The 15,000-nt window shown below is 43.6% G+C and overlaps 2 protein-coding genes and 1 long non-coding RNA gene across 5 annotated transcripts in view; all 3 read right to left on the reverse strand.

Moving 5' to 3' along the window:
* LOC115125182 (tripartite motif-containing protein 16-like) overlaps positions 1-2,875 on the reverse strand; it is a 7,995-nt gene extending 5,120 nt beyond the window's left edge. The window contains exons 1-2 of the mRNA XM_065015526.1: positions 2,216-2,875; positions 1,689-1,784 (exon numbers count right to left, since the gene is read on the reverse strand). Of these exons, the coding sequence (XP_064871598.1) occupies positions 1,689-1,784; positions 2,216-2,812 (693 nt within the window). The 5' untranslated portion in view covers positions 2,813-2,875. The remainder of the gene's footprint in view (positions 1-1,688; positions 1,785-2,215) is intronic.
* Positions 2,876-12,306: 9,431 nt separating this feature from the next.
* LOC135568782 (uncharacterized) lies at positions 12,307-14,248 on the reverse strand. The gene is made up of 3 exons (XR_010462722.1): positions 12,855-14,248; positions 12,745-12,800; positions 12,307-12,344 (listed from the first exon to the last, which is right to left on the reverse strand). It is a non-coding gene; the product is annotated as an uncharacterized LOC135568782 (long non-coding RNA).
* A 412-nt stretch (positions 14,249-14,660) lies between these two features.
* The window catches only part of LOC135568779 (tripartite motif-containing protein 16-like), a 6,998-nt gene continuing 6,658 nt past the window's right edge, over positions 14,661-15,000 (reverse strand). For all 3 annotated transcript variants that reach the window (XM_065015525.1, XM_065015524.1, XM_065015523.1), the window contains one exon: positions 14,661-15,000. This exon is cut by the window's right edge and continues 221 nt beyond it. In XM_065015525.1, coding sequence (XP_064871597.1) covers positions 14,701-15,000 — 300 coding nt within the window. In that variant the 3' untranslated portion in view covers positions 14,661-14,700.

Genomic DNA, 15,000 nt, shown 5'->3' on the forward strand with positions numbered 1-15,000 from the left:
TATAGCCTGGCACAGATAGTAAAACTACATTAAATACAACGTTAACTAGATATTATCTGTGTCATTTATAGCCTGGCACAGAGAGTAAAATATTATCTGTGTCATTAAATAAAACAATTAAATACAACGTTAACTAGATATTATCTGTGTCATTTATAGCCTGGCACAGATAGTAAAACTACTGTAGCGACCCGCACAGACAGCTGTGTGTTCTGTGTTCGGCTAGTAGCTGGTTGTGTTGTACTTACCAGTTCCCAGTGTTCGCGGGGTCCGACATGCCAATCAACCTGCTATCTGCCAATCACAGGAATGCCTGGGATGTTCTGATGCCGGGCATCCTGGTGGTTGGCGGAGTGGCGTGGAGGGGGCGGGGCATTGGAAGTTAAGGTTCAGCCTTTGTTCTCGCTCTTACGTCTGGGCTTCACAAGAGAAGGTCCCGATTGGCTTGTGGGGTATCTTTCATTTATTTGGCGTGAGCTAAGGCCAAACAGTAGCCGGTGTAAAGTTGCTAATAAACCGTCAATTCGTAACTCAATCCTCTGTCTGGACAATTGTTCCTTTATGATCTAGTCAGGTCATTACACTACATTAAATACAACGTTAACTAGATATCATCGCCACATAACTTATGTCGAATTTAAAAGACACCGTTACCGTTAGTAACGTCTGTTACACTGTAACTTACAGGCAGCCTCACATAAAAACCTATTGGTTAACAAAGCTTTGATTATGACCAAAGTCTATAGTCGTGAAAACTCTCTCTCTATTGTAACTTACCACACATTCACATCACTGCCTCGACATGAATGTGTCCTGTCAGAGCCGTTTCCTGGCCGTTAACTGTTAACAGGCTCGAGCCACAGCTTAACCAATGAGCTACAAGGAGGACTGACAGTCACGAGCGGTGCAGCAGCCTCTGCAGCAGCAGCCTCCCCCGGGTCCTAGTGCCCGCCCGGTAAGACGGATAAGATGCGATGGAACGGAGAGAAAATAAATCACAGAGAAAATATATTGACTGATATATTGAATTGTTTAGGGAAGCTTTAGCTTTGGCTTTAATACATTCTGAAAATACTTGAAAACCAAAAGAGAAAAGAATAGTAGCTCTCCTCAGGAACAACAAAACCCTCACAGACCAACTTCTTCTTTTATGATATAATGGAGGTCCTCAAACCAACGTTAAAGGTGCATGGCGCCACCTACTGTGCTGGAGTGTGTTCAATCACGGTTTACACCACTCTAAATCCTCCTACCTAACTCAGTACTTCTGAGAAAATAAAAGAGTCCTACTAACTTCTAATAGACCCTCCCCCATCCCCCAAATCCCTTCCAAGTGTAATGTTTACTGTTCAATTCTGATTGTTTATTTCACTTTTGTTTATTGTCTATTTCACTTGCTTTGGCAATGTAAACATATATTTCCATGCCAATAAAGCCCTATGAATTTAATTCAATTGAGAGAGAGACAGTTCCATTTTAATGTATAGGGGACATGAGTCAGTCATGGTTACTGTGATGGTTATGTGATGAGGCAGCCTAGTCAGTTACATGAACCAGTCTATTCTCTGAAAGGGGTCCAGACAGCCTGATCCCAACAGTGGGGTCAGTGGGATTGAATAGGGGCCCCTCTCTCTCTCTGACTGGAGGAGAGAAGTGAAATTGTGTCTCCTCTGGTCAACAATACTCACCTTGAAAGACTCCACAGCCTGTTGGAGCTCCTTCAGCTCCTTCTCTCTCTCCTGGAATCTCTGCTGGACCTTCTGCTGACTCATCCCCAGCTGCCTCTGTGGAGAATCACTCTTCAATGAGCTATCAAGCTTTATTAGTCCAGTAGATCAATAGTATAGTAATGTGACATAGGACCCATAGAGAGGAAGGTCGACAATCCTGAGGAAGTCCCTTTACAATATTATATTATGTTGCTATGTGAATTATAGTTTTTATGGTAGGCCTTCATGTATCAAGGGGTTGAGACTGAACTTTGGACTCAAAAAAGGCCATTCAGAATGATAATAGTGTTTGACTTTAGAAAATGGTGATACATTTGGAGAATCTGGGTTAACATATCTATATACTCAAGGTTTGTGTTCATATTTGTGGATCCATTTCATATTGTATATAATGTAATGATCTCATATTCAAACAGATTTAGTTCCTACTGTATCTTTAATTCTTTGTTTATCAGACAGCCACCAACAAGTTGTTCTGGTCTTACCTGTTTCTCAGTCCTCTCTGCTGCAGCTGACACTGTATCATGGCCTTTATGTTCATCCATTGTACACAGATAACAGATACACTGCTGATCGGTACGACAGTAAACCTCCAGCAGTTTGTCATGATGAGAGCAGATCTTCTCCTGTAGTTGTGCCGTGGCTTTGACCAGCTTGTGCTTCTTCAAAGCAGGAGATTCATAGTGAAGTTGGAGGTGAGTCTCACAGTAAGAGGCCAGACACACCAGACAGGACATGAGGGCTTTCTGCTTTCTGGTCCCAGTGCAGACATCACACACCACATCTCCAGGTCCAGCATAGCACAGAGCAGGAGGGGGAGCAGCCTGGAGTCCTGTCTTCCTCAGTTTCTCCACCAGCTCAGCCAACATGTTATTTTTCCTCAGATTAGGCCTTGGAGTGAAGGTCTCTCTGCACTGAGGACAGCTATAGACCCCTTTCAGAACATCCTGATCCCAGCAGCCCTCAATACAGCTCCTACAGTAACTGTGTCCACAGGGAATAGTGACCGGCTCCTTCAGTAGATCCAGACAGACAGAACAACAGAACTGGTCCTGGTCCAGCAGAACTCCCTGTTGAGCCATTTGGACGGTTGTTCACTGTCACACAGACAGACGACACAGAGACTCAGATCAGTTTTGTTTCCTCAGAAAATAGTTTGTGGGAGGGGGAGGGACTTCCTGGGGGAGGGGTTAGAGGGAGAGAATGAGATAAGGAGGAGAGAGGTAGAAGTCTACTGGGAGGGGGAGGGACTTCCTGGGGGAGGGGTTAGAGGGAGAGAACGAGATAAGGAGGAGAGAGGTAGAAGTCTACTGGGAAGGGGAGGGACTTCCTGGGGGAGGGGTTAGAGGGAGAGAACGAGATAAGGAGGAGAGAGGTAGAAGTCTACTGAATACTGTATGTATTGACTGATCATTGAGAATGAGGTACTACTTTACATTACAGTGTGGTTATTACTGACAGGTCTAGGGTCAGGGTTAGAGGTACTACATTCAGCAGTAACCCTAGAATGGAACACTTTACATTACAGTGTGGTTATTACTGACAGGTCTAGGGTCAGGGTTAGAGGTACTACATTCAGCAGTAACCCTAGAATGGAACACTTTACATTACAGTGTGGTTATTACTGACAGGTCTAGGGTCAGGGTTAGAGGTACTACATTCAGCAGTAACCCTAGAATGGAACACTTTACATTACAGTGTGGTTATTACTGACAGGTCTAGGGTCAGGGTTAGAGGTACTACATTCAGCAGTAACCCTAGAATGGAACACTTTACATTACAGTGTGGTTATTACTGACAGGTCTAGGGTCAGGGTTAGAGGTACTACATTCAGCAGTAACCCTAGAATGGAACACTTTACATTACAGTGTGGTTATTACTGACAGGTCTAGGGTCAGGGTTAGAGGTACTACATTCAGCAGTAACCCTAGAATGGAACACTTTACATTACAGTGTGGTTATTACTGACAGGTCTAGGGTCAGGGTTAGAGGTACTACATTCAGCAGTAACCCTAGAATGGAACACTTTACATTACAGTGTGGTTATTACTGACAGGTCTAGGGTCAGGGTTAGAGGTACTACATTCAGCAGTAACCCTAGACATATCTAGAACTAAAAAGAGAAGACGTTTTAAAGTCAGAGTTCTTTGTGTCTCTTCTTAGTCATACAGATCCCCCACATCTTATAGGTGGACGGGGTTATGAACATATACAATACATTATTTCTGAAACCAGATGAAATTAAACTGTCTTTCAGCAAGAAAAGCTTCTCTATTAATCCTAACCATGGCTGGGTGTCTTCAGAGACTGAGAGGTAGAGATACACACTGTCAAGATGACAGGTATCCTAGTGGTTTAGAGACTGAGAGGTATAGAGACACACTGTCAAGGTGACAGGTATCCTAGTGGTTTAGAGACTGAGAGGTATAGAGACACACTGTCAAGGTGACAGGTATCCTAGTGGTTTAGAGACTGAGAGGTATAGAGACACACTGTCAAGGTGACAGGTATCCTAGTGGTTTAGAGACTGAGAGGTATAGAGACACTGTCAAGGTGACAGGTATCCTAGTGGTTTAGAGACTGAGAGGTATAGAGACACACTGTCAAGGTGACAGGTATCCTAGTGGTTTAGAGACTGAGAGGTATAGAGACACACTGTCAAGGTGACAGGTATCCTAGTGGTTTAGAGACTGAGAGGTATAGAGACACACTGTCAAGGTGACAGGTATCCTAGTGGTTTAGAGACTGAGAGGTATAGAGACACACTGTCAAGGTGACAGGTATCCTAGTGGTTTAGAGACTGAGAGGTATAGAGACACACTGTCAAGGTGACAGGTATCCTAGTGGTTTAGAGACTGAGAGGTATAGAGACACACTGTCAAGGTGACAGGTATCCTAGTGGTTTAGAGACTGAGAGGTATAGAGACACACTGTCAAGGTGACAGGTATCCTAGTGGTTTAGAGACTGAGAGGTATAGAGACACACTGCCAAGGTGACAGGTATCCTAGTGGTTTAGAGACTGAGAGGTATAGAGACACACTGTCAAGGTGACAGGTATCCTAGTGGTTTAGAGACTGAGAGGTAGAGAGACACACTGTCAAGGTGACAGGTATCCTAGTGGTTTAGAGACTGAGAGGTATAGAGACACACTGTCAAGGTGACGGGTATCCTAGTGGTTTAGAGACTGAGAGGTATAGAGACACACTGTCAAGGTGACAGGTATCCTAGTGGTTTAGAGACTGAGAGGTATAGAGACAAACTGTCAAGGTGACAGGTATCCTAGTGGTTTAGAGACTGAGAGGTATAGAGACACACTGTCAAGGTGACAGGTATCCTAGTGGTTTAGATACACACTGTCAAGGTGACAGGTATCCTAGTGGTTTAGAGACTGAGAGGTACAGAGACACACTGTCAAGGTGACAGGTATCCTAGTGGTTTAGAGACTGAGAGGTAGAGAGACACACTGTCAAGGTGACAGGTATCCTAGTGGTTTAGAGACAGAGGTTTAGAGACACACTGTAAAGGTGACAGGTATCCTAGTGGTTTAGAGACTGAGAGGTTTAGAGACACACTGCCAAGGTGACAGGTATCCTAGTGGTTTAGAGACTGAGAGGTATAGAGACACACTGTCAAGGTGACAGGTATCCTAGTGGTTTAGAGACTGAGAGGTATAGAGACACACTGTCAAGGTGACAGGTATCCTAGTGGTTTAGAGACTGAGAGGTACAGAGACACACTGTCAAGGTGACAGGTATCCTAGTGGTTTAGAGACTGAGAGGTATAGAGACACACTGTCAAGGTGACAGGTATCCTAGTGGTTTAGAGCATAGAGACAGTAACTGAAAGGTCGCTGGTTTGAATCCCTGAGCTGACTAGGTGAAACCTCTGTCTATGTTCCCTTGTGGTTTAGAGCATAGAGACAGTAACTGAAAGGTTGCTGGTTTGAATCCCTGAGCTGACTAGGTGAAACCTCTGTCTATGTTCCCTTGTGGTTTAGGGACAGTAACTGAAAGGTCGCTGGTTTGAATCCCTGAGTAGACTAGGTGAAACCTCTGTCTATGTACCCTTGTGGTTTAGGGACAGTAACTGAAAGGTTGCTGGTTTGAATCCCTGAGCAGACTAGGTGAAACCTCTATGTTCCCTTGAACAAGACACTTAACCATAATTGTTCCTGCAAGTTGTTCTGGATAAGAACTTCTGCTAAATGACTAAAAAGTCCAAACCTCTGGCTGTGGTTTCATGTCAAAACCCTTATTCTATTCTAGTCATGATATAATATTGTATTATATTATAAGAGTCTCCACTCAGTATGGTGTTAATGATGACTGTGTGTTGTGTACATTGATTGAATGGTTAGGACTCTCTCTCTGTATTCACAGTTTAAATCCCAAGAGACCAGGAGACCTAAAGGAAGCATTCAACACTGCATCCCTTCATCCAGTCATAGTAAACTGTCCGTCCGTCCGTCCGTCCGTCCGTCCGTCCGTCCGTCCGTCCGTCCTGCCTGCCTGCCTGCCTGCCTGCCTGTCTGCCTGCCTGCCTGCCTGCCTGCCTGCCTGCCTGTCTGTCTGTCTGCCTGCCTGCCTGCCTGCCTGCCTGCCTGTCTGTCTGTCTGTCTGTCTGTCTGTCTGTCTGTCTGTCTGTCTGTCTGCCTGCCTGCCTGCCTGTCTGTCTGTCTGCCTGCCTGCCTGCCTGTCTGTCTGTCTGTCTGTCTGTCTGTCTGTCTGTCTGTCTGCCTGCCTGCCTGCCTGCCTGTCTGTCTGTCTGTCTGTCTGTCGACACAGCCAACTTCTCTGCTGTGGTTGTTGTTGCTGCTATCAGTGTTAAGGTCAAGGTACAAAGTGATTGACCTCCCTCTGAGCCATATACAGAGTTCAACCCCTCTAAACATGTCATCTTTTATATCCTATATTGTATATTGCTCTGATGTCACTGTCCTTAAACAACTTGTTGTATCTTAGGCTATGCCGGATTAAGTGATATGACATGATAGCATTGTTAGAGGAAATTATGGTTGAAATGACTAATTATGTATACATTCCAATCAGAAACTGACTAGTCCAAATGCTGTAATGTACTGTACATGTGAGTTTTCTCTCTTGCTCCCTTTCCCAATTGTATATAATGTAGTCAGGAGTTTAGTAACAATGAAGGTCTGTTCCTTAGTTCATTCAGTTGTACAAATCTCCAGGTGGTGGGAACGGCCCATCTCCAGACTGTATAGAATGTTGATTTATACTGACTGGCCTTGACTTCGTTCTGATAACGCGAAGGCTCGAGAGCTAGAGGGCCTCTACTTGTGAAATAGAACGTTTGGAAGACGCTGACGTCATTTTCAGTTTATAACCTGTGGAAATATGTGTATGTGGGGAGTACTCTCTTGTAATAAACGCTGTTACCTTGGCTTTTAAGACTGGTCTCAATCTACTTCATGCATAATTAATGAACTTACAAATCATTAATGAATTAGAATTGAGTGGGAATTTGGTTTTGGCTACAAAACATACAGGAATTTAGAAATTCCACTAACAAGCATGCTATTCTATAAAATTATTATACCTCATTGAGCTAATCATGTAAATGTATTTAACTAGAAATACAGTATCTTTTGCATTCTAAATTCCCGCCCATTTGGAAAAGGAAAATGCAATAAATATTTACTCTGAGCTGCGCTTCGGTAGGTTGGTGGTAGATGGAAGACCGTGTTGCCCAACCGAGTCCTGTGTCCTTTGAAGAATGTCTCTGCTGGTAAATTGGATACGTTGTAGTAACGTCTTTGTGTGGTAGACGGGACACTCTGTCTGTTCTTTCCTAGCCCACATTTGCAGCTGCTGTTGCTAACTCAACGGCTAGGCGGTATCACTTCTGTAGTGAATAAGAGTTCAAAGTTCATACCATTCTGACATCGTCATCCTAATGTACCCGGAACAGGAGGTTACATTTTTCCTTTATATAGTGGAGGGAGAAGGGTGTGTTTTTATAGATTTTACCTCTCTTCAAAGGGGCTTGATTGAGCAGAGCAGTAACCTTATGAAAACCCAAAACTCTCACTTGGAGGCTAAAATTACGTTTCATTTTTTCACCAATAATTTTATATTCAAATATTTAAATTGAACAACAATTCCAAGTGAATCCGATAACTCTGATGTGTAGACTTTCCACTGTAGAGTTTCTGTCATCGTCTCATTGATGAGAATGTCTCAGATGACAACCGAACTGACATCATATTCATTAAGTACCACCGCATATGTTCCATTGGTCGGATTACCAGAATATAGTTCATTTCCCCCCAACTTCTGATGTTCCCAGATTCTCTGTTAACCAAGGGATTTTCAAATGTCACATCAGTAGGGTGGAGAGAGGATAAAGGGGGGAGAGGTATTTATGACTGTCATAAACCTACCCCAGGTCAACATCATGACCGTACGCAAGTATAAACACTATGGGACCATGCAGCCGTCATACCGCTCAGGAAGGAGACGCATTCTGTCTCCTAGAGATGAACTCACTTTGGTGCGAAAAGTGCAAATCAATCCCAGAACAACAGCAAAGGACCTTGTGAAGATACTGGAGGAAACAGGTACAAAAGTATCTATATCCACAGTGAAACGAGTCATATATCGTCATAACCTGAAAGGCCGCTCAGCAAGGAAGAAGCCACTGCTCCAAAACCACCATAAAAAGCCAGACTATGGTTTGTAACTGCACATGGGGACAAAGATCGTACTTTTTGAGAAATTTGGGAGAAATGTCCTCTGATCTGATGAAACAAAAATAGAACTGCTTGGCCATAATGACCATTGTTATGTTTGGAGGAAAAAGGGGGAGGCTTGCAAGCTGAAGATCACCATCCCAACCGTGAAGAACAGGGATGGCAGCATTATGTTATGTGGGTGCTTTGCTGCTGGAGGGACTGGTGCACTTCACAAAATAGATGGCATCATGAGGGAGGAAAATGATGTGGATATCTTGAAGCAACATCTCAAGACATCAGTCAGGAAGTTAAAGCTTGGTCGCAAATGGACAATGACCCCAAGCATACTTCCAAAGTTGTGGCAAAATGGCTTAAGGACCACAAAGTCAAGGTATTGGAGTGGCCATCACAAAGCCCTGACATCAATCCTATAGAAAATGTGTGGGCAGAACTGAAAAAGCGTGTGCGAGCAAGGAGGCCTACAAACCTGACTCAGTTACACCAGCTCTGTCAGGAGGAATGGGACAAAATTCACCCAACTTATTGTGGGTAGCTTGTGGAAGGCTACCTGAAACGTTTGACCCAAGTTAAACAATTTAACCTGTTAAGACTCTAGGGGCAGTATTTCATTTTTGGATAAAAAGACGTGCCCGTTTTAAGCGCAATATTTTGTCACGAAAAGATGCTCGAATATGTTTGGAATTGATAGCTTTGGAAAGAAGACAGTCTTACGTTTCCAGAAATGCAAAGATTTTCACTGTGAGTCCCTTAGAACAAATGCTTCGGGCAAAACCAAGATGTATGACCGACCAGGAAATGCACAGGATTTCTGAGGCTACGTTTTCCATGATCGCCTTATATGGCTGTGAATGCGACAGGAATGAACAGACTCTTTCTCTTGTTTCCCCAAGGTCTTTGCAGCATTGTGACGTATTTGTAGGGATATCATTGGAAGATTGACCATAAGGGACTACATTTACCAGGTGTCCCGCTTGGTGTCTGCGTGGCAATCGGTGCGCAAAAGTCAGGTCCCGGTATTTTTCCATTCAAATCTCAGAACAAACCAGGCTACAAGGACGGTGCTTTCAATGGAGAGAAATATGACAAACCACCTTCAGGATTGATTCAAACAACGTTTTCCATGTTTCAGTCGATATTATGGAGTTAATTCGGAAAAAGTTCGACATGTAGGTGACTGAATTTTCGGTTAGTTTCGGTAGCCATATGCATAGTAACAAAAGGTAACGATGTGTCCTACACAAGAATCTTTCAGGAAAAACTGGACATCTGCTATGTAACTGAGAGTCTCCTCATTGAAACATCTGAAGTTCTTCAAAGGTAAATTATTTTATTTGATTCCTTGGCTGGTTTTTGTGAATATGTTGCGTGCTAAATGCTAACGCTAAGCTAGCTATCACCACTCTTACACAAATTAGTGATTTTCTCTGGTTCTAAAGCATATTTTGAAAATCTGAGACGACAGGATTGTTAAGAAAAGGATAAGCTTGAGAACAGGCATATTTATTTCATTTCATTTGCGATTTTTAGAAATCGCTAACGTTGCGTTATGCTAATGAGCTTGAGGCTGTAGTTACGCTACCGCATACGGGTTTGGTCGGACTATGAGGTTAAAGGCAATGCTACCAAATACTAATTGAGTGTATGTAAACTTCTGACCCACTGGGAATGTGATGAAAGAAATATAAACTAAAATAAATAATTCTCTCTACTTATTCTGACATTTCACATTCTTAAAATAAAGTGGTGATCCTCTCTGACAAATAATTTATGATTAAACGTCAAGAATTGATTCTGTGGAGTTGAGTCAGTGTGTTGGCAGCAGCCACTCAATGTTAGTGGTGGCTATTTTGAGATAGAAGCTGTTTTTCAGTCTCTCCCAGCTTTGATGCAACTGTCGGTACCTAAATAGAGTGAAACCTGGATCCATTCCTTCCTGATTTTTTGGCCTCCCAGTGACATGGTGTCATGGAGGGCAGGTAGTTATTGTGCAGCACCGCAGCACCCTCTGGAGAGCCTGGGATGCTGGCGTTGAAATACAGACTAAAGGATGCTCTCAATGTTGCATCTTATGAAGTTAGTGAGGGTCTAAGGAGCCAAACATCAGCTGACACCCCAAAGACAAACAAACGGACACAGAACACGGTAATGACATTTATGACTCATAAATCACCAGGTGTGATTTTACTTTTGACAGATGAAACCCTACATCAACAACTAATGCCTCTTATAGAGGAGGTGAGCATTTCACATATTAAGCTATGGAATAAACAGTATTAAATAATTAAGTCCAGTACAACCATTACCTCTCAGTTGGGGAGTACATCCTCTACATCCCTCTATCACTCCATGGGGAGTACAACCATTACCTCTCTCCTCTTTCACATCCTCTATCATCACTCCATGGGGGAGTACAACCATTACCTCTCTCCTCTTTCACATCCCTCTATCACACTCCATGGGGGAGTACAACCATTACCTCTCTCCTCTTTCATCCCTCTATCATCACTCCATGGGGAGTACAACCATTACCTCTCTCCTCTTTCACATCCTCTATCATCACTCCATGGGGGAGTACAACCATTACCTCTCTCCTCTTTCACATTTCACATCCCTCTATCATCACTCCATGGGGAGTACAACCATTACCTCTTCCTCTTTCACATCCCTCTATCATCACTCCATGGGGAGTACAACCATTACCTCTCTCCTCTTTCACATCCTCTTCACTCCATGGGGAGTAAACCATTACCTCTCTCCTTTCACATCCTCTATCAACCCATGGGGGAGAAAACCTCCTCCTCTTTCACATCCCTCTATCATCACTCCATGGGGGAGTACAAACCCGCCCATCCTCCTCCATGGGGAGTACAACCATTACCTCCTCCTCTTTCACATCCTCTATCATCACTCCATGGGGGAGTACAACCATTAAAGGACATCCCTCTATCATCACTCCATGGGGGAGTACAACCATTACCTCTCTCCTCTTTCACATCCCTCTATCATTTACAACCATTACCTCTCTCCTACATCCCTCTATCATCACTCCATGGGGAGTACAACCATTACCATTACCTCCATTACCTCTCTTCACATCCTCTATCATCACTCCATGGGGGAGTACAACCATTACCTCTCTCCTCTTTCACATCCCTCTATCATCACTCCATGGGGGAGTACAACCATTACCTCTCTCCTCTTTCACATCCCTCTATCATCACTCCATGGGGGAGTACAACCATTACCTCTCTCCTCTTTCACATCCCTCTATCATCACTCCATGGGGGAGTACAACCATTACCTCTCTCCTCTTTCACATCCCTCTATCATCACTCCATGGGGAGTACAACCATTACCTCTCTCCTCTTTCACATCCCTCTATCATCACTCCATGGGGGAGTACAACCATTACCTCTCTCCTCTTTCACATCCCTCTATCATCACTCCATGGGGAGTACAACCATTACCTCTCCTCTTTCACATCCCTCTATCATCACTTGGGGAGTACAACCATTACCTCTCTCCTCTTCACATCCCTCTCATCATCCATGGGGGAGTACAACCATTACCTCTTCCCTTTCACATCCCTCTATCATCACTCCATGGGGGAGTACAACCATTACCTCTCTCCTCTTTCACATCCCTCTATCATCACTCCATGGGGAGTACAACCATTACCTCTCTCCTCTTTCACATCCCTCTATCATCACTCCATGGGGAGTACAACCATTACCTCTCTCCTCTTTCACATCCCTCTATCATCACTCCATGGGGAGTACAACCATTACCTCTCTCCTCTTTCACATCCCTCTATCATCACTCCATGGGGAGTACAACCATTACCTCTCTCCTCTTTCACATCCTCTATCATCACTCCATGGGGGAGTACAACCATTACCTCTCTCCTCTTTCACATCCCTCTATCATCACTCCATGGGGAGTACAACCATTACCATCCTATCATCACTCCATCAACCATTACCTCTTCCTCTTTCACATCCCTCTATCATCACTCCATGGGGAGTACAACCATTACCTCTCTCCTCTTTCACATCCTCTATCATCACTCCATGGGGAGTACAACCATTACCTCTCTCCTCTTTCACATCCCTCTATCATCACTCCATGGGGAGTACAACCATTACCTCTCTCTCTTTCACATCCCTCTATCATCCTCCATGGGGAGTACAACCATTACCTCTCTCCTCTTTCACATCCCTCTATCATCACTCCATGGGGAGTACAACCATCCTCTTCACATCCCTCTATCATCACTCCATGGGGAGTACAACCATTACCTCTCTCCTCTTTCACATCCCTCTATCATCACTCCATGGGGGAGTACAACCATTACCTCTCTCCTCTTTCACATCCTCTATCATCACTCCATGGGGAGTACAACCATTACCTCTCTCCTCTTTCACATCCCTCTATCATCACTCCATGGGGGAGTACAACCATTACCTCTCTCCTCTTTCACATCCCTCTATCATCACTCCATGGGGGAGTACAACCATTACCTCTCTCCTCTTTCACATCCCTCTATCATCACTCCATGGGGGAGTACAACCATTACCTCTCTCCTCTTTCACATCCCTCTATCATCACTCCATGGGGGAGACCCAATAATCTCTCCTTCCTTCTGAAGTGGAACATTCCTTCTCTACTCCTCACAAATGTAAAAGCATTGGATTGGTGTTGACATGGGGTAGAGTGAGTTTACATAAACCAGTCATCTCCTTTAAATCCACGAAGGGAAGTGGACAAGTTCACACTTAGAAAGGAGAGATGGAAGGGAAGTGGGAGAGAACCAGATAAAGTTGTAGAGATGAAGGAACATGTGAGTAGAACCCCGCCAGGTACAGATACTGTATGTAGAACCATAGTAAAGACCAGTATGGACTATCAATACAGGTACTGTATGTAGAACCATAGTAAAGACCAGTATGGACTATCAATACAGGTACTGTATGTAGAACCATAGTAAAGACCAGTATGGACTATCAATACAGATACTGTATGTAGAACCATAGTAAAGACCAGTATGGACTATCAATACAGGTACTGTATGTAGAACCATAGTAAAGACCAGTATGGACTATCAATACAGATACTGTATGTAGAACCATAGTAAAGACCAGTATGGACTATCAATACAGGTACTGTATGTAGAACCATAGTAAAGACCAGTATGGACTATCAATACAAAGTGACCATTCAGAATGAGGCCCAGTTCAATGAGAGGAAGTCTTAACAGAACTGGGGGATGACAGACAGGAAGTGGGGGGTGGAGATCTAATATATTTCTGTGCCAAACACTAAAGCATGATATTGTAATAAATCTACACCCTATTCCCTACGTAGAACACTACTTTAGACCTGGTCAGAAGCACCGTAGTGCACTACGTAGGGAATAGGGAACATCTTCCTCTTCCTCATCTGGTTTCTTCAACAGCCCTTCACTCCTCCCCTCTTCCTCCCCTCCTCCCTTTTCATTCTATTCTATCAGCCACACCACTAGCTCACCTCCACACAATACATTTACAAGTTAAAGACACACCTTGGAATAAATAACAAAGGAAAACTATTACTAGATGAAGTTGAGTGTTTTTTATTATTTCCCATCACCATAAATCATATTTAATCACTGAACAGTAGCAGACCTAACTTCATCTGTTCCTGACTCTGGATAGTGGATTAAAAAGACCATCAATCTCCAATGATATTAAAGTACTATTCTGAACATTACTGATATACTGAGTGGCAAGTCAAGATATCTGCTGGTTTTATTGTTTGGTCAACAGCACCACCTGCTGGACAGGTTTAATGTTGCTGGACTGAGCAGTATGGGAGGATGAAAGATGACACATTTAGGGCCGGTTTCCTGGACATCTACATTGAACATACTGTTTAGTCCAGGACTAGGATTCATCTGTGTCTGGGAAACCAGACCATATAGTTTAGTAGAAAGTAAGTGATACCAGCTTGTAGTGGGCTGACTAGTCCTGAATTGTCCTTTAGTTCCTGGACCATTTTCCATGCAGCTCCAGGTGACAGAGAACACATCAATTAGGACCGAGCCAACAAGCTGATCAATGATACTGAGGAGAATTACATAGAGACAGAGAACCAACTGAGAAAACATATCAATGGTTCTGAATGACAACCAATATACATCAACACCAGACATCATGATTCATGGAAATGGACAAGATTAAAACATTGGATTGAATTTTAATTAATAACTAATCAGTTTACAGTTTAACCAGCTCAGCAGTATTATTATAATAGAGCCAGAACCCAGGATAGAGGGGCTGAGTGAATGTGGTCTGGACTCTGTGGAGGAGGGTCATTGTGTCAGAGACACTGTAGAAGGACAGAGTACCTGCCTTGTGATCCAGGTACACTCCTACTCTGGAGGACTGAGGGCCTGATACTTTAGTCTCAACATTATTGTGTCTGAACCAATAACCATCACTAGAGCAATCTAAACTCCAGGACTTGTTATTGTCTCCAAATCCACTATCTGTCCCTCTCTCTGTTCTGCTGATGTC

Source organism: Oncorhynchus nerka, unplaced genomic scaffold (assembly GCF_034236695.1).
Source record: "Oncorhynchus nerka isolate Pitt River unplaced genomic scaffold, Oner_Uvic_2.0 unplaced_scaffold_1383, whole genome shotgun sequence".
In the NCBI taxonomy this organism is placed as follows: Eukaryota; Metazoa; Chordata; class Actinopteri; order Salmoniformes; family Salmonidae; genus Oncorhynchus; species Oncorhynchus nerka.